The sequence below is a fragment of the Anguilla anguilla genome, chromosome 4 (assembly GCF_013347855.1).
Source record: "Anguilla anguilla isolate fAngAng1 chromosome 4, fAngAng1.pri, whole genome shotgun sequence".
NCBI lineage: Eukaryota > Metazoa > Chordata > Actinopteri > Anguilliformes > Anguillidae > Anguilla > Anguilla anguilla.
Genome location: NC_049204.1, coordinates 21,093,001 through 21,112,832, shown reverse-complemented (window position 1 = coordinate 21,112,832; position 19,832 = coordinate 21,093,001). Strand labels below are relative to the sequence as shown.

At 51.0% G+C, this 19,832-nt stretch overlaps 1 protein-coding gene across 8 annotated transcripts in view; it reads left to right on the top strand.

Annotated features, from left to right (window-relative positions):
- patj (PATJ crumbs cell polarity complex component) overlaps window positions 1-19,832 on the top strand; it is a 109,717-nt gene that overhangs the window by 42,382 nt on the left and 47,503 nt on the right. For 7 of the 8 annotated variants that reach the window (XM_035412294.1, XM_035412296.1, XM_035412297.1 and 4 more), the window contains 3 exons: window positions 91-201; window positions 3,097-3,156; window positions 7,563-7,683. In XM_035412294.1, the coding sequence (XP_035268185.1) occupies window positions 91-201; window positions 3,097-3,156; window positions 7,563-7,683 (292 nt within the window). The remainder of the gene's footprint in view (window positions 1-90; window positions 202-3,096; window positions 3,157-7,562; window positions 7,684-19,832) is intronic. The other variant, XM_035412299.1, reaches the window with a different exon arrangement.

Genomic DNA, 19,832 nt, shown 5'->3' with positions numbered 1-19,832 from the left:
CCAGGCTGTTATTAAAGAGTATCAGCAATGACTCACTGATCTCTGACCGCTCTCTCTTTCTCACCCTCCCTCCTGCCATCTCTCGCCCAGGTGTCAGGGGTCGACCTGTCGAACGCCAGCCACGAGGAAGCGGTGCAGGCCATTAAAGGAGCCGGCAGTCCGGTGGTCTTCATCGTCCAGAGTCTGTCTGCCACTCCGCGGGTAACACACTATCTCACTCACACGCTGTCACATGCTAACACACACACACACACTCTCTCTCTCTCAGCCTTTCCTTTCAGCCTGTTATTTGTATCTGTTATATTTTTCATCTTGTTTTTCTGAATGTGAAGTTCCCATTAAAACTCTTTCGGCCTGACTCTCTCCACTGAGATTCTGAAACACACACAAGCTTGAGCCGCTCTCTCTCTCTCCACTGAGATTCTGAAACACACACAAGCTTGAGCCGCTCTGTCTCTCTCCACTGTGATTCTGAAACACACACAAGCTTGAGCCGCTCTGTCTCTCTCCACTGAGATTCTGAAACACACACAAGCTTGAGCCGCTCTGTCTCTCTCCACTGAGACTCTGAAACACACACAAGCTTGAGCCGCTCTGTCTCTCTCCACTGAGATTCTGGAGCATGCACACAAGCTTGAGCCGCTCTGTCTCTCTCCACTGTGATTCTGAAACACACACAAGCTTGAGCCGCTCTGTCTCTCTCCACTGAGATTCTGAAACACACACAAGCTTGAGCCGCTCTGTCTCTCTCCACTGAGATTCTGAAACACACACAAGCTTGAGCCGCTCTGTCTCTCTCCACTGAGATTCTGAAACACACACAAGCTTGAGCCGCTCTGTCTCTCTCCACTGAGACTCTGAAACACACACAAGCTTGAGCCGCTCTGTCTCTCTCCGCTGTGATTCTGAAACACACACAAGCTTGAGCCGCTCTGTCTCTCTCCACTGTGACTCTGAAACACACACAAGCTTGAGCCGCTCTGTCTCTCTCCGCTGTGATTCTGAAACACACACAAGCTTGAGCCGCTCTGTCTCTCTCCGCTGTGATTCTGAAACACACACAAGCTTGAGCCGCTCTGTCTCTCTCCACTGAGATTCTGAAACACACACAAGCTTGAGCCGCTCTGTCTCCACTGAGATTCTGAAACACACACAAGCTTGAGCCGCTCTGTCTCCACTGTGATTCTGAAACACACACAAGCTTGAGCCGCTCTGTGTCTCTCCACTGTGATTCTGGAGCATGCACACAAGCTTGAGCCGCTCTGTCTCTCTCCACTGAGATTCTGAAACACACACAAGCTTGAGCCGCTCTGTCTCTCTCCACTGTGACTCTGAAACACACACAAGCTTGAGCCGCTCTGTCTCTCTCCGCTGAGATTCTGAAACACACACAAGCTTGAGCCGCTCTGACTCTCTCCACTGTGATTCTGAAACACACACAAGCTTGAGCCGCTCTGTCTCTCTCCACTGTGATTCTGGAACACACACAAGCTTGAGCCGCTCTGTCTCTCTCCACTGAGATTCTGAAACACACACAAGCTTGAGCCGCTCTGTCTCTCTCCACTGTGATTCTGAAACACACACAAGCTTGAGCCGCTCTCTCTCTCTCCACTGTGATTCTGAAACACACACAAGCTTGAGCCGCTCTCTCTCTCTCCACTGTGATTCTGGAACACACACAAGCTTGAGCCGCTCTCTCTCTCTCCACTGTGATTCTGAAACACACACAAGCTTGAGCCGCTCTCTCTCTCTCCACTGAGATTCTGAAACACACACAAGCTTGAGCCGCTCTCTCTCTCTCCACTGTGATTCTGGAACACACACAAGCTTGAGCCGCTCTCTCTCTCTCCACTGTGATTCTGAAACACACACAAGCTTGAGCCGCTCTCTCTCTCTCTCCACTGAGATTCTGAAACACACACAAGCTTGAGCTGCTCTGTCTCTCTCCACTGTGATTCTGGAGCATGCACACAAGCTTGAGCCGCTCTCTCTCTCTCTCCACTGAGATTCTGGAGCATGCACACAAGCTTGAGCCGCTCTTCGGCACATACTTCTGTAGGACTTATGGGTGTTATCAGGCCAACTCAGCTGACTGAAAGCCCATTGGCTGAAACCCAATGTCAGGGGCTAGTTAGTGCTGCCTAGTGAGGCCGCCAGCCCCAGGAAACACTGGTGTGGGTGGGAGTCAGCACCAGAACATGGGGTGCATGATGGGCTGTCTTAGCCAGTTGGCCACCTAACAACCCCAAAATATTGCATTGATTCTGTCCGTGCTTTTCAGCTTGTTGGACCAGGCTTGTTTATGAGCAGTAGTATAGGATTTTAAAGTAAAGGAAGGACAGAGTGAAATGACACAGACGCTCAGGGTTATGCAGGTTAAGGTCAATAATCGGGTAAGAGCAGCAGGAGCGCTAATGCCATCTGCTCCACCCCTCCTTCCTCTGGTGCGAGTCCCAGGCAGGAGGGCAGGTGGGCTGGTGGGCCGGAGGGCAGGTAGGCATGTCTCCGCTGAACCAACCGCTGGCTTTCCCAGCGCGACTCGTTACCGCTCGCTGGATCTCCTGCGCGGCCGGCGTCGCTAACGCGCTCTGACGCACCCTCGGCATGCCGTTGCTGCGTCCGCATGCTTGCTCCCCGGCATTGCGGGGCAGCCATTACCGTCGTTTCCACGATAAACACCGGAGCTGCGGGTAGCGGTGGCGTTTAGCCAGGAAGCTGGACGTTTTCCTCCTGAACGCTCCGCTTCACTTTGCCGCTGTTTTTTCTCTTCACGCGGTGGCCCATCGGCGGGATCGGCGTCCCGGTTTCACAGATTCCCGCAGCAGCTCCTCTGCGTTAGCAGCACTTGCTTTACGAGCAGCTATGGATTACCCTGTGAGAAGGGCAGGTCCCTGTTTCACCAAGCAGGATCACTGAGTCAACTGGATAACAGCACTGAGTAAAACCCGGAACCCTCCCAAATCCGGAACATGGACTGAAGCGAAAAGAGCTGTTCCGGGTTTTACTCTCAGCGCAGTTACCCAGCTAACTGAGTAATCCTGATTCCTGAAACACTCCCCCCCCAGGTCTTCACTCTCTCTGTGTCTCTCTCCGCAGCCTGTGTCCGTCATGGCTCCCAGCCTAGGCAAGCACAAGGCCAAGAGAAAGGCCGCACAGGTAAGACCCTCCGCTCCCCGGAGCCGTACGGTCCCGCCTCTGGCGCCGCCCTAAATCACCCCGCGGGGGTGTCAGCGCTGACCCCGCGTATATCAAGGCCAGCCCCCGGCTCGGCGAAGGGAGCGCTGGTCTGGCGGCCCCTGGGGGGCTGATGAATTGGTGGCGGCGCTTGGCCTCGTACAGTCCGTCGTGTCTCTGTTGTACGCGTGCGATCCGATTGGTGTCTGCATTCAGGATGGAGGCCTGTGAATGTGATTCAGCATCACTTGGTGAAGCGGGCGCCACATTGTGGAAAGGTGTTATACTGACCCTTTGAAGAGAAGGTTTTTTTGGAATGCTTTCTTCAAAATTCAAAAGTTTTTAGCAATGTTCTAGAACTCCATTGCTTTTAATTAGCAGTAGTGATTGTTACATCAGCATTTAGAATGTTCCGTTAAGAACATTCTAATCACATATTTGTGATCCCTTTGAAGAGTAGGTTTTTTGGAATTTTTTTTTGGAATTCCAAGTCGGTGTTCTAGGACTCTTTGCTTTTAATTACCAGTAGTCACATCAACATTAGTGTTCAATTAAAAACACTAAAATCACATTATCTTACACCTTGAAGGGTTATTTGCGTGTATCTGCATGTAGGGATGAAGCCGATCGACCTTAGTAATTGATAAGTGAAGTGCAGTGAGTCTGGATCCTGATAGGTGCGGTAACGCAGCGCATTGGGTGTTGTTTGTCCTGGCTTTATATTCCTTGCCAGCAGCTGGCGCTGTTCTGCAGCCAGGATCAAACCCCCCTCCTCCCCCCCCCCCACCCGTCCGGGCCACGGCTCGTTTGCTCGCAGCCGAACGGGAGATGGCGCGCCGCGGATGGGGCCGTGCGTGCGGAGCGCCCCGCACACGCATCGAATCCCGTCCCTCCGGCTGTTAGCTGGAGCGCGAGCGCCCTGATTGGCGCAAATTGAAATTGTGATTGTTTGATTAATTTTTCTTATTGCCATTTTCATCACGGTCGGCTCTGGAGGACGGAGGAGATTGTTAACCACGGGCGCCAAAAGGTCCTAATTAGTGGAGGGAAATTTAATTATTATTCCACTGATCGCTCTGATGTAAAATTAATATCTGGGTTTGGATAAAAGAACTACCAGGGAGCAGCCCTAGGGAACCTCGGTGAGCGTGTACCTGCTTCTCAGATTGGATTTTTTTGCGGGCGGGCCTCAGGGAAGGCCTTATGGGGGCTGGCCTGAGGGCGTTACAGGTCTGACCTGCCCTGTTACAGCTCCCCCTGCCCTGTTACTGCTCCCCTGCCCTGTCACTGCTCCCCTGCCCTGTTACAGCTCCCCCTGCCCTGTTACAGCTCCCCCTGCCCTGTTACAGCTCCCCCTGCCCTGTTACTGCTCCCCCGGCCCTGTTACAGCTCCCCCGGCCCTGTTACTGCTCCCCCTGCCCTGTTACAGCCTCCCCTGCCCTGTTACAGCTCCCCCTGCCCTGTTACTGCTCCCCCTGCCCTGTCACTGCTCCCCCTGCCCTGTTACTGCTCCCCCGGCCCTGTTACAGCTCCTCCTGCCCTGTTAAAGCTCCCCCTGTCCTGTTACAGCTCCCCCTGCCCTGTTACAGCTCCCCCTGCCCTGTCACAGCTCCCCCTGCCCTGTTACTGCTCCCCCGGCCCTGTTACAGCTCCCCCCGCCCTGTTACAGCTCCCCCCGGCCCTGTTACAGCTCCCCCCGGCCCTGTTACAGCTCCCCCTGCCCTGTTACTGCTCCCCCTGCCCTGTTACTGCTCCCCCTGCCCTGTTACAGGTCTGACCTGCCCTGTTACTGCTCCCCCTGCCCTGTTACAGCTCCCCCTGTCCTGTTACAGCTCCCCCCGGCCCTGTTACAGCTCCCCCCGGCCCTGTTACAGCTCCCCCCGGCCCTGTTACTGCTCCCCCTGCCCTGTTACTGCTCCCCCTGCCCTGTTACAGCTCCCCCTGCCCTGTCACAGCTCCCCCTGCCCTGACAGCTCCCCCTGCCCTGTCTGTAGAAGCCTGGAGTCGCAGCTCACTTACGATGACTAAATGCATTCTGGCTTCAGTTATCTGCTGCCGGGTGGTGGTAGCATCCACCGCACAAAAGGTTTCTGTATACGCACACTGAAGCTAGCGGCACACTTCCCCTAAAACCGTTTTTTTGGAAGGAAGCTGCTGTTTGTTCTCTAGAAGACATCGCTTAAAGGTGACTGAGTACGTGACTCTTCTGGGGTAAACCCTAGTGGCCCCTCCCCCTTTACTTACTGTGTGGTGCTGAGCCCGGGGGGCGGGGCCGTGAGGAAGAGAGTGGTGGTGATCCCCAGACCCGGAGGAAGGCTGTAGCGCAGACAGCAGCGGCGGCGGCTGATTAATGGTAATTGATGGCGCGCGAGCCGGGCCCCGGCGCCGGTGCGGGGGGGAGGAGGCGCCGAACGCGCCCGCCGGGCACACACGGGCGCAATTAGCCGTGATTAAACGCGCCGGCGCCGCGGTAAATACCCAGGAAATGGCCTCTTATTACTTATCCTCCGTCGTGAGGCGGGGGGGGGCGGTGGGGGGGGTTGTTTTTGGGATTCAAACCACCGCACGGTCGTCCCCGCGTGACCGGGCTGGCGAGCGTAGCCGGCTGCTCCCCCGGCGGGCTCGGCCGCGGACTCCGGCTTGTTTGAAGCGGGAGCGATGTTGAGGCGCGGGCGACGCCAGTCCCGGCGGAGACGGCGGGGTGCGGGGGCGCAGTCTGAGCCCAAACCGAACCGCTGACGGGCGGGAGGAAGCCGCGGCCTGATGGGGGGGGGGGGGGGGGGGGGGGGGGGGATATTCATTATTATTATTATTTTTTACCATTACGATTTCCACTGTGACATTTCAAAGGAGTTTTCAAAAGGGTAAAACCAGCTTCTCTCCCAGAACTCAGAAGAGGGATGAAAAGAACTTTGTCCGCACCATGCCTGGGTGCATTATGGGAAGTGTGGTCCTCTCAGTATGAGATAGGCGCTGTGGCCCTGTCTTAGCGTTGTATTTTAGATTCTCATGACCCTTTCGGCCCTTCTGCATGCGCTAAAGACACGTGTGTGTGTGTAATCAAGCCCAGACACGTGTAAAAGCTGCACCTTAACGTGGCGCATCGCGCGATTGCTTTGCGTTTGCGGTTCGCACACTTCGCTGATGATCAATCGCTTCATTTTCCAGTCCAGCCTTTTCATTTCTCATTATCATCTGCATTCATCACAATGGCCTGCGCACCGGCTTTAAAACTCTGAAAGGACTCTTTGAGCTGATTGCCTGTAATTGATACACCTGCTGGCCATTAAAATGCCCCGCATGCGTAGCGGGTGGGTGAGGGAGTGTAGCGCTGACTGTGAAGCAGGAGCGAGTAGTGCGTTACCAATGCCAGCTGAGGTTTGGAAGAGAAAGGCTCTTAAGTCACATTTTTAAGAATTAAAGTTGTTTTATGCAAGCAGTAGAGGCCAGCTTTCTCGAAACCGCTTATCATCAACCAGCCGCACCGAGCCCAAATGATACGGTGAAATATCTGGTAACTGCCACAGACGTTCCTGACGGACCGTTAATTATGCCCGTAATGTCTGGTATTTAGTGTCTGAGTTTCCCTTTCTGAGGTGCTAGCCCTACATATTGGGGAATGGAAAAGTGGAGTCTGAGCCAGCTACTCTTATGGTCGTCTTATTTATTAAGGCTCACCTTCACTGCAGAGAGAATGGGATGTTCTTGGCAGCAGTGTCTGGAGCTGAACCATTCACAGGCCTGTACATCTCTCTCTCCTTCCTCTCTTGCCCCCTCTCGCTCTGTCTCTCTATTCCTCCCTCTTGCGCCTTTCTCTCTCCCCCTCCCTCCCTACCTCTCCCTCTTCCTCCCTCCCTCCCTCTCTCTCACTCTCCCCCTCTCTCTCTCTCTCTCCCTCCCTCCCTCTCTCTCTCTCTCTCCCCCCCACTCCCTCTCTCCCCCTCTCCCTCCCTCCCTCTCTCTCTTTCTCTCCCCCCACTCCCTCTCTCTCTCCCTCTTCCTCCCTCCCTCCCTCTCTCTCTCTCTCACTCTCCCCCCCTCTCTCTCTCTCTCTCTCTCTCTCTCTCCCCCCCTCTCCCTCCCTCTCTCTCTCCCTCCGTCTCTCTGTATGTGGCACTGAAGCCTTCAGGACACTCTTGTGCAGTGGCTCATCTTCAGCAGTAGGATACGGGCCCCGCCCCCTCAGTGAAGCCGCAGTGTTGGAAAGCTCTCAGATTGATAGTGCAGAGACTGCAGCCTGAGGCTTCAGCTAGAGCTCATCTCTCGAGCTCCCTCCCTCCCTCCCTCCCTCTCTCCCTGCCTCCCTCCTTCCCTCTCTCACTCGGCCGGCGGTGTTCGTCTCGAGCGTCCCGCGCGTTCTTCCTGACGCCCTTTCCTTTGATTGACAGAGCGCGTCGACAGGCAGCGCCCCTCCCCCGATGCGGCTCCCTCCCCCTTACAGGCCGCCCGGGGGGCAGGCGGAGGAGGAGACGGCGGAGGTGGAAGAGGAGGAGCTGGACAGAGCCAGAGGTGAGCCCGTTCCCGACCGCGCCCGAACCCCGCGCTCCGCTGCGGCGCGCGGGTCATCCGTCCCCCGGCTCCCGGCCACGCCCCCTCCGCAGCTCGCTGAAAGCAGGGGTGTCAAACTCCGGTCCTGGAGGGCCTCGGTGTCTGCAGGTTTTTGCAGTTTCATTTTTAAACGGCGGCCAATAAAAACCTTGAAAACAAGGCATGTGACTCTGTAGCCAATCAGTGACTAAAATGACCTGCTCAAGTGCTGAAAACACCAAAAAACAACTAAAACCGGCAGACGCTGCAGCCCCTGAGGAGTCTGACACCCCTGACTTTAAGAGGGCTGCTGCAGCAGACCTGGGTGTAATTGGATTACAGTGTGCCTGATGAAGGCCCCGGGGCAGCTCCGAGCCCAGGCCGCATTAGCAGAGCCGCTGACTGTGAGCAGCAGTCTCACTGCTGCACCGTTTGTGCTGGAGGCAGCCGGAGAGGGAGCTGACCGCGCGTCTGCAGTTCATCCCCCCCGTCTGTGATTTGTGTGCCGGGAGGAGGGCGGGGTGTTACTCAGCAAACAGTGCAAGTGCAGGTGCTTTTTTTGCCTGAGCTCTTCCTGAACGCCGCTCTGTCCGTCCCTCCGCGGACGCAGAGCCGCAGAAAGGGAGGGCCTCGCGCCGTCCTGCTAAAACCGGCCAATCGGGCTGTGCGTTACGGCGGGCTCGTATCCTTCGCCGGCGTTCGTCCCTGCGCTTGCACTGTTGGCAGGCTGCTCCTGTGCCGTGGCTCTGTCCGCAGCGATGAGGAGGGGCGAGGCTCTCCGCTCCAGTGGGCCCGCCCGCCAGGCTTCAAACGCCTAGCGCAGCAGGTCTGAACCCAGCCGGGACAGAGCCATCGTCACAGGAGCCGCTGATGTGTCCGACTCCATGGCCGTGTGGTGTCTCTGTTACCCGCTCAGGGCTGTGCTGAGGGACTAGGCCACCTCTAAATGCCCCACATACAGTAAAGGCAGTACTACCTAATGAGCTCCAGTGCCCCACAGGAAGTACTACCTAACAAGCTCCAATGCCCCACAGGAAGTACTACCTAACGAGCTCTAATGCCACACAGGAAGTACTACCGAACAAGCTCCAATGCTCCACAGGAAGTACTACCTAATGACCTCCCGTGCCCCACAGGAAGTACCACCCAACCACCTCCCATGCCCCCATTGGCAGTACTATCCAACCACCTCTACTGCCCTGTAGACAGTCCTGCCCAACCATGCCCACTGCCCCATAGTCAGTCCTACCCAGCCACCTCCACTGCCCCGTAGGCAGAACTTCCCCCCCTACACCACTCCAGTGTGTAGTACTCAGACCTCATTACTCCACACAGGCATGAATAGTGATTACTGCTTGCCAGTTCCACTGCGCCGTGCATTCTGTACGTGCAGCCGCAGTGATTACTACGTAATGGGCTTCATTTGGTATGGATGAGTTGGGATAGTATTTCAAGCTGAAGGTACGGATGTAGAATGTGTTGCTGTGCAGGGTTGCTCTGTTCTGGCCCCCGGAGCCAGTAGAGCTGCTGGTCTTCTCTTGTACCTGATAGTTAATCGAATGATTCATGTCACTGATTGGCCCGGGATCTCACTCACCTGGCATCCTGGGCCTAAGTCAGTCCCTGATTAGTGGGGAGCACTGAAAAGCGCTGCTACTGCTGCTTGGTCAGCGTTAGCGCTTTTGTTTTCCATTATAAAGCAGGTTGTTTCTCTCCTGCATGCTGATTGCATGTGACCGCGTTATCCTGCAATTATAAATCCAGTTCAGTAAGTTATTCAGAGCCTGTTTGTGAACTGTCTCACTCCACGCACAAACTGTTACTTACAAATGTTAATAATACTGTGTCACAAATGAGTTGTTTTGATATGTGGTAACCGTTTTATAATAGCGATGTGGCACTAGCGGCCGTGCTGTATCATGAATATGTTTACGGGGGGGTGCCACTTCACGTTGTGTCCGACAACCCTGTAGTCGTGACTACATTCACAATAGAGCACTGCCTCTCGGGCCATGTTGCTTAACTATCCCCTGGACTATAACTATTAACTGCAGTTTGCACGTGTGTGTTACTGGCATTTGTTGTTGTAGTTTTCACAGTATTAAGGCTGGTCTGTATGGTAGTCTTATTGGATGAACACAAAGTACAGACATATGAGCACTTTCTCCTGTCCACTCGTTTCCTTTTCCTGTTAGTCACCATGAATATGCTCTGGAATGTGGTCGTTTCTTTCCTCTTTGAAACAGTCATTTCATCTGATCTAGATTTCATTATTGAGCTGCGCTGCCTGTCGGTAGGCAAATTTGGCTCATGAGTGGCTGTGAGTACATTGCCTGTCCTGGATAACTCCTGTGTGGCGCTTTTGCTTTTTAATGCATTTAGCTCAAAGTTATGCGAGGGTTAGGATTAATGGCTCCATCTGTCCCGTTTGTGGAGAAGGCAGAGAAATGGCAGCTGTAACGGGGGGGCTGATGAGGGAGGGGCTGCGGCGCGCTGTGAGCGTTTGTTAGGGAGGCGCCGGTCTGGGTGTTTATCTGGGATCAGGCCGTCGCTCGGGCGTATGAATAATAGAGAGGCTGTCGATGCTGCAGTGCGATGGACCTGGAACCCGCCGGAGGGCTCGGCTCGGCTCGGCTCGGCTCCGGCCCGGACGCGCCGCGCCACGCGCTCCGAGGCTCGGCGAGAAGCCCGCCCGGATCCCCGTCCGCTCCGGCGCCGCGCCCGTTTCTCACCCGCGATCTCAGGCCGGGTTCCTCCACTCGATCGCCGAGCCGGGCTGGTGAGGCTCGGTCCTGGGCGAGAAGGAACCCCCCCCCCCTCCCCCCTCGCGGGCGTTTGTTTAGCGACACTTCGCCTCGTGGGGGCTGTGACGAGCCATCGGCCCGCCCCCGGAACAATGCGGCTCTGTGGCGGACGCTAACGCGCGGGGTGGGGGGGGGGTTTAGGGATACAGATGCAGGCGGTATAAGGAACAGATCGGTACCGTTCGGCTGTCTCGGTCCTGTGTGTTACTGGACCCGCAGTGTGTGTGCCAGAGGGTGCACTGCTCTGTGGATGACATCATGCGCCTCTGTTATTGTGATTCATACAGGGAAGATTTTTTTGGAAATGACCCAGTTGCTCGTGGCAGAGCAGGACACTGACATGCAAATGAAATCAGTAGCCTTTATCTCTTTACTTCACACACCAGTGCCACAGTTTCAACACACGCACACGCACACACATATACGCACATGCACTCACGCACGTGCACACACACGCACACACACATGCACATGCATGCAGGCACACACGCACACACACACGCATAATTACGACACACTCAATCACCCTCATTCTCCGGCTCTCTCTATTTTCTGCTCTGTCTCTGCTGCTCTGGCTCTCTCCCTCCGCCTGTCAGATTGGGTGTAGCTCTGAAAGTGAGCGAGCGCTGTAGAGGGGGGGCTGAGGGGGTGGGGGGGGGGCGGTCGCTGCGACGCGTCGGGCTCACAGCAGCCCCTGTCCGGCGGGAGGAGCCCAGCTCTGCCCCGCGTCGCTCGCCGTGTGCTGCCTGATGGGAGATGAGCAGAAGGGACCCGGAGCGGAGATGGTTCAGGGGGGATTCCCAGGTAAGGAAGCGAGCGGCCAGGAAGCGGGGGCAGCGCGGCCAGCCTCTCCCTCCCTCCCGCCGCCGCGCCGCGCAGCTCGGCTCGCTAATGCGCACTGCTACAGGGGATACGCAGCGGCCGCTCCAGCCCCATACCAAATGGGCTCGCACGCGCGCGCGTGAGACTGTGTGAGTGTGCTTCACTGTGTGTGCATGCGTGTGTGATTCTGTGTTAGAGCCTGTGTATGTGTGTGTGTGTTTGATTCTGCGTTTGTGAGACTCTGTGTGTGTGTGTGTGTGTCTCTGTGTTTGTGTGTGTGTCTCTGTGTTTGTGAGGCTGTGTGTGTGTTTGTGAGACTGTGTATACTTGTGTGTTTCAGTGTGTGTGTGTGATTCTGTGTTTGGTAGACTGTGTGTGTTTGTGAGACTTTCTGTTTTTGTCAGGCTGTGAGTATTTGTGCAACTGTGTGTGTGATTGTGAGACTGCGTGAGTGTATGTGTGCGTGTGTGTGTACGTGCGTGTGAGAAAGTGTGTGTGTGTGTGTGTGTGTGTGACTGTGTATACTTGCGCACTTTGGGGCCACTCAGTTCTCAGTTCTGCCTCTGAGGGCAATCTTCCTTCTTCTCTCCCTTTCATGTGTGTCAGTCCACCAGACTGCAGCAGATATTATCTGAAACTTTTCCCTCCTTGTCTGCGTTGGCTTCTGGCTCATCTCTGCTGGCTCTGCAGACCAGAGAAACCGAATGTTTCTGAACGTGCGGGCTGACCGGGGTTTTACATGAGATTTCATCATCAGAAAAACAGAGATCCTTTTTTAATTGGTGCGATGTGGTTGATAGGTGCGGAGTAGAGGGGGCGTGGAGTTCTGTAGAGTTCCTGTTGCTCAGCGATTAGGATGGCTGCCCTGCTCAGCTATGTGGCGTGGAGGCTAACGCATTCACAGAGACTGGATCAGGGGCAGGGAGGGTGTCAGGAATAAAAATGGGCTCCTGTCGAGTTGCGGATGACTACACTACAATAGGTGTCAAATCCCATTCTACTCCTCAATTCTGAAAGTGGGTTTTAAATTGCACACTGGCATTACGTGCATTTACCCTCTACAGCAAGATATCACAAGGCTATTTTGAAGATGGTTATTCCTTTCAGGCCAGAGTTAAGTGACTTGCCTTTAACCTTTGCTACAGTGATTTTCACACAAGCATTATATAGTTTTTATAGTTTGTGAAGTGTATGTTGTCAACTGAGATTTCCGGAAAGTATAGTATCTTTTCAGATGAACTCTTGGGACCAGCTTCATCATTTGTGAAGACAGCAATATCTCATACGTTGTCTGGGTTTTGCTGGTTTTCAGTTCAGCCGAGCTCTCTTTATTCAGTGTTAATGAGCTGCAGATTTTTATGTGAAATCTGTACATTTAATCTGCTGTAAATTATTTGTGAGATATACGTTGTGCTTATTTGTGTTCTAGTGTTCAAACAAATTTGGTTCAGCTTTTTCATTTGTACTTAATTTGTTGTCCCATTAGTTGCTCTTTGCACCCCTGAACAACAAATAACCATTTTAATGATGTTGACACTTGTGTATTACTGGTGTGTTTACGAGGATGAAATTGACTGAAATGACTTGCAGAATTGACTTGCCTTGTGCCCTTCTGCTGGAGCAACTTATTTCAGGGCTGTTGCGAGGTGTTAATTTGTTTGTGCAGTGAAGTGATGCAGGGTCCAGCTTAAGTTTTAAGAACACTAATGCAAGCCGTGGCTGGCTGCCCTGTAAGGTGGGCGCATCATTGCCCAGGGAGACAGAGTTTCAGTCAGCAGGATTTTCCTTGCCTCATCACGCAAAAGCAAGTTGTTTGACTGCACAGCTACAGTGTGGCTGAACAGCTCAGCTTGAGTATTCAATTCCCAGCTCAGTCGAACAGATTAAAAGCCCAACGGGAAGGTTAGCCTTTCACTGAAGCTAAAACATAGAAAATACAAATGTAATGCAATTTGTGATGAGTGGGATGCTGTAACTGGCTGGCTGGTTGTTTGCATCCAAAAGTTCAGCCCTTTGATCAAAACAACATATATCAGTTTTCCAGAACACTGGCATTGTTATGAAATGGATCTATATATATCAGACACTTGCAGACTGCCTTGACATTTCATTGCAAGACTATTTGCATTACAGTGTGGGATGAAAATGTTTTTTTGTTTTTCTGCAATTTTTTTAAACTCCTGTCATATTTGCAAAGGTTTTTGAGCTAAATCTCATAGACATTTGCCCTTTTGGAGCTCAGGCTCGAATACAGCACCGGTAGTTTTCCTTTCGCCTTGTTTTGCCTTTTTCCCGTGTACCCTCACACGCAGACCCTGTCCACTAAAACAGATCTCTGTAGCGTCAGAAGTTAATTCTCCTGCTGGTGTGTGGTGGCATTCTCAGAGGTTGGCGGTGACGGCGGCTTGGCTTTCTTCTGATTGGTGGCAGGGTGTGGTGACAAAAGCGGGGGGCGGGGCTTACCCAAATCCAGGGGAGAACTCTGCCTCCAGCGTGGCCCAGGAGAGGAACACGCTGAAGGCACTGTACTGCTCACGTCAGCATCAAGACACCATCAGACATGACGGATTGGGTCTTAAGGGGGTTCTGCTTCTTTTTTTTTCTGAAGCCTCTACGGTTTACTCTGTGAATTATTTTTGAGCCAAACAAATAATGTGTTTGTAAAAGTGTGAATTCCAACAATCCTGGAGGTGTTGTGCAAGAGATTCAGGTTACTATGTGAAGAAATATTATGTTCTGCAGTCTTCTGCAAACTCCGCAGTTTTGCTGGTTATTGCATTGCTTAGAGTATCTGTGTTTGAAAATCCCTGGCATTTCACCTGTTCACTCAATATTTCATATCACAATTCCTGAAGGCACTTCCTCTACTGGCCTGCAAGGTTAAAGGTCCAGTACTTTCATTCATAATAAAAGCATTGCTAGTATCGTAGCACTTCAGGCTGCTGGTTGGCTCACGCTGTGAAGGGGCTCTGCCATCTGGTACGGAATCCTGACCACGCCAGTGCCGAATGCAGCCGGCAAGATAACTGGCCCTAGCGTCGCCATTTCGATCGGCCTGCGTGACGATGTCTCTTCGTGCACCAGCGCCCCCCACTGGTCGATTGGGCACTCTAGGCTTGCCGGTTGTGCTGCACATGAAACGTCTTCCTCCAACTCGTGTCTGTGAGAGCCCGACTTGCCGACCGTGGTGTGCTTAGAGGAGAGCACGTGCTTGTCTTTGACCCTCCCATATCGACGTCGGAGGTTGCTATTAGCGTTACTGCACAGGCGTGATTGGGTATTCCAAATCAGAAGCAAAAAATATACCTCACCTCTGCAATACATCTTGTGCCTTGGTCCAAATTTTCGATGATTCGTGTCTTTTTCACAGATTTCCCTTTGTTTCGCGTTAACTGCAGTATAATACTGTATGTTAACTGCTGTCCATGATTGTTTTCAGAAGCCCAGTTCCCAAAGAGAAGCCATTTGATGAATGAGTTTGTCACAGTTGAAGCTTCGGAAATAAACCAAGTTGCAATTTCCACACTCGCATCTTGCTACACATGCGACTTAATTCTAGCCTTGTGAACACATCAGAACATGGCAACACCGACCTGCCGCAGCCGAACAGAGGCATTTAAATCGGCAGTGCTTAGTTCAGTAGATCCCTCCGTATGGGCGAGAATGACTTCAGTCAAGGGTGGTGAAATGTTTTAATCCGTTCAGCAAAGATAATTGCACATCAGATTGAAAATCTAGTATCCACCTCATTTTTAATTGGAATTTGACCTCATTGTCCACCAGGGAATAGAAAGGGAATGCTTTGCTAACAGCTTCTTTTTTTTACAGTGTGAAGCAATTTCTCACAGTGTGCATTTCTGTTCCTGAATAATGCTGTTTACTTACACGAGCATAAAAGAAAATACATTATGCATTCGCAAAAACACATTGATGACTCGACAGTATAAACTTACAAAATTTATAGTGCCACAAATTTTATTACTTTATGGAAGAAATTTCTGTAATATTGCCTTGCCTGTCAGAGCTGACCTACCAACTTATTCAGTGCATATTAGAAGATGTTACGTTACTGAATTTTCTAGAACTGGCTACATGTTTTGGGTTGGTAAACACATGCAGCTCCAAGGTGATTTATAGAAGCTGCCTTAACATTCACATTTTTTTAAAATATCCAAATCTTAAAACTGTCATTCTCTAATTTTATTTGCTTCTTGACGAGCCATATAATAATTTTTAAATTGGCATTAATTACACTGACAAAACCACTTAGCTGCGATCTTCGATTGTCTCCCCACTGACATACTGTTAATGGGCCACGCCAAGCTAAATGGCTTCCTGTCATTTGTCACAGAAGTGGCCAATCTTATCTCCCAGGGATTTGTTCACACGGGACTGCATTTATTCAATGACCTTCTCTGGCTAAGGACGAGGGTCATTAACATGTATATGTGCCTCAGACCAGGCAAAGGTGGACTCTATGTATGTTGGGTTGTGTCCTCATGTGGAGTCTACCTCACATCTTATCCATATGTAACTACGCTAACCACAGCCGGAAAAGATGCTCCTGACCACTCTTCCAGATCCTACTTTAGTACACGCTGTCCTCTGCCATAGACACCCCCGTCTTTTCCACATTATCATGCAATCTTCCCTGACCTATTTACAACAGCGTTGAAATTCTTGTCCTGACAACTTAAATTTTTAAGGCCCTTTAGTCATATTTGGCTGAACTGTAAAAACTTAATAAAGGCTGTTGAATCCACTAACCCGAGAAATATGCCAGAAAGGTTTCCATGACAGCAAATAGAATGTGTATTCCTGCTATTAAGATAATGCGGATGCACTTTAGCTTGCTGTGTGGACTGACAATTGTTACTATTGTGATAGCTGATTAACATGATTAATCTAGCCATTAGGCTTGCATTAGACATGATTTTAATTACAGTAGCAAACCACTGTTTGCTACTGTAGTTAGTATGTAGTTAGATATCTGGTGAATGGGTTTCAATATAATGCAGCAGAAGTCTCCACTGGTTTTTTCAGAGCTTTTATGTCTGAGGAAGTCTTTCTAAAAGTTCCCTGCTGTTCTGAAAGTCAGGCTCTGCTTCAAGAGAACAACGGACAGTACTCGGGAGCCATTCAGATACACGTTTTTTTTCTCCTCCGGTTGAAGCCGTTGTTCACAGGATAATACGTGCCCTCTTACCCGTGATTTCGGCTCACTGAAGGGTTTCTGTTGCGTGTTCTAACAGCACCTCACAATCCAAGTCCCAAAAAGGCGTATCATTTTTAGCCTGAGTGAGCGCGGCGTTTTCACTAGGCGAGCGCGTCGATCCTTCCCCTCATCTGGCGGTGTTCATGGCGAAAGCAGAAACTCATCACAGTGCACCGGCACCGTGAGAAAAGGTCAGAACTGACTGCGTCAGTCTCACTTTCTCACAGTCCTCCAACGGGAATTTCCCCAGCCTCTGCGCCGTGTGCTTATTTGTTAATGATTACATTTTTAATTATCACGTTTTTATCCAGACCGACCTGCACAACTTAGATATATTTTTGTACCACGTGCTAGTATTTTATTCAGCTGGGTTTGTTTTAAATGAGGCAATTCATGTCACGTACCTCGCTCAAGGGAACAACAACAGTGCCCCCTCCTGGGAATTAAGCCCGGTTCTGGTGCCCAATGCTAGTGTGAGGGTAATGGATAGTGCCCGTCAAATGCGAGGACTGTGCATTTAGCTAATGCTAAAGCTGTTATGTGCTTCAACACAGCCTGTGCCTGTGTTCAGTCTTCCGTGGTCCATTTCTTCTGCTCAGATACAGGCAGCCCACGACTGCAGACAAACCATCACGATCATTTTATTCGCTTTTTTAAACAGTCCGTCTCCACTACTTTTTCTTCAAGGCGTGATGCATGCCATTGACAAGTTTTCACGGAGTTGTTTTGGATCTTCCTCTAGCCCGTCCTTAATTAACGGCAGTAATGAGCCGTACTTGGTAGAGAAGAAAAAAAACTGTGGACAGTTGATTTTATTATCATCGTTACCATCGCCAACCCGTTTCATTTTGCTCCAAAGACGCAGAACGGAAGTTCATCGTCTAAAAACCGCAAATACTTTCTTCAATACTTTGTGACACTTCCCAATGGTAACCCCCCCTTACATAGTTTAATGTGCTTCTCTATGATTTGTTGAGGTGTGGTGCAATGTACTGTTCTGCCTCACGCTGAATTGCATCATTTATTTCAGAAGCTCTGATCTTGTGACAGCTTCCATTTTTATATTCAAAACCAAATTACTGGGCTCAACAATTTAATATCCAGGAGAGTTCTTGGTGCACTGAATGAATAGAGTTCAGTCTGTTACACAATGCAGCACGCAGTCCATTTTCATCCTGGTAGTTTATATCAAGCTGTGCACAATGAATTGTGAAATTAGCAACAATTAGCATTTGCGGTAAAGGTAATAACAACCACACATCCCTGGAGTCTTCTGTAAGCTAGTAAGGTAGACACGCACCTGGAAATAACCTCTGTGTCTTTCTCTTTGCAGGATATAATGGCTGACTGTTGTATTGCAGTGGGGGCCAGTGATACTGGCCTGAGGGTTCCCTCCAGTGTTATCATAGCCCAACACCACAAACAAATAAATTATTGAGGAGTTGAATCTAGCCAACATTTTACCTCTAGCTGTGCTGGAGCTTTCCTTTTCGTTGCTGCCGTTTTCCAGTCTCTGATGGGACTCGGGGTTAACCTGGGATTTTTCTGGGCGTTCGGGCTCGACTCTGGTTTTTAAATTAACGACTAAAATTATTTACATTTCAAGGGCTGGGTCTGGGGTTGCGTAATGTCACGAAGCCACGGATGAGCAGCTGCTTTGATCCCGCGGCGCACACATTTGAGTTCCAGATGTTCGTTTTCTTCAGTCTTGGAGCACTAACACGGTTAGCACCGCATTACAATGCGCGTGGCTGTAGCCTCTGCCCCGAGCTTCGGCAATGTGTCGGATGAGGCAGCCCCAAACAGCTGTGCGCGTGTTTGTTTATTTCATCAGTGTCTCGCGTTCCCCACAAAAGCTCGGTCCTGAATGGGAAATAGAGCGGCTGTTGTGGACAGGACCAAATTAATTTATTCAGCACGTGTTCAGGGCCAGTCCAAAACTGTTCATCTGTGGCTCGGGCTTTCCCCATCTGCGTGTCTGTGCACTTCGAATCACTCTGTCTGACCATCGCCGTAGGGCTGCGCGATGTATCGATTCATTGTCTTTGAAACCGTAATAAGAATAACCACCCCACGGAGAAGACAGCCAATCAGCAGCAAGTCCTCGGAGCTTCCATGCTATTGAAATAACAAACTGCAGGATCACACAGAAGTAGTACGACCTGGCTGCTAATTGGCTGTCTTATCGACACAATCAGTGATGTTTTTTCCAAGAAGCCTCTGACATTTGGTTGTTTTCTTGTGCATCTGGTATGACTGAAGAAATAATTGACAAGAGACTCCATGGCGGTGGTTATTCTTATTATGCTATAAAAAAACGAATTTTGATTTATTATGGAGTCCTGTCGCCGTTCTGGGAACTTTGGGCCTTGTACACTGCTCCATTCTGCTCTTGTTCCTTCCTCCATCTTACTCCTTTCATTACCTTGCTACCACTCCACTGAACACGGACATGCTACAAACTCCACTCGTCTCCAGTAAGTCAAAGATTGTACCTTCAGCTCAGACCTCTGTTTGTGTCGTCACAGCACGCAATAATAAATAATGAATCTGCACTTAGTGTGTTGTTTGAAAGCTTCTTTGGGGTGGTGGGGAAAAGAAGTATCTGAAGTCTGGCAGGTCATTCCATTACGTTACGGGCATTTAGTAGACTCTCTTACCCTGAGTGATGTACGCAGCTTTTGCATTCTGCATATTGTCCGTTTATATGGCTATATATACTGAAGCAGTGCAGGTTAATAAAGGTACAATGGCAGTGTCCTTCCTGGGAATTGAACCTGCAACCTTTCAGTTACAAGGCCCCTTCCTTAACCCTTTGAAGAGTAGGTTTTTTTGGTGTTCAAGAACTCCATTGCTTTCAATTGTGATTGTTAAATCAGCATTAGAATGTTCATTCCGGAACATTCTAATCACATATTTGTGATCTCACACCTTAAAAGGTTAACCGTTATACTACACTGTCGCCCAGTAACACATGCATAGCAGTAATGTTCAGTTAAGAACATTCTAATCACACGTTTCTGATCGCACACCTTAAAGGGTTAACCATTATACTACACTGCCGCCCAGTACAGCGTGTATGGCGGTAAACCAGGGATAGCATGTTCATCTGCACTGTGTACAATATAAAAGCAGACCAGGTCTTTTCCAGTCGCACCGCGAGCCCCGGCGCCTGGGTTGACATGTGAGTGGCAGCCTGGTGAATTTGTTTCTCCAGTGAGAGGGAGAGAGCCGGGTGGTGTCAGGAGAGGCGAGGAGGAAGTGGCGGCGCCACACCGTCAGCGATCACA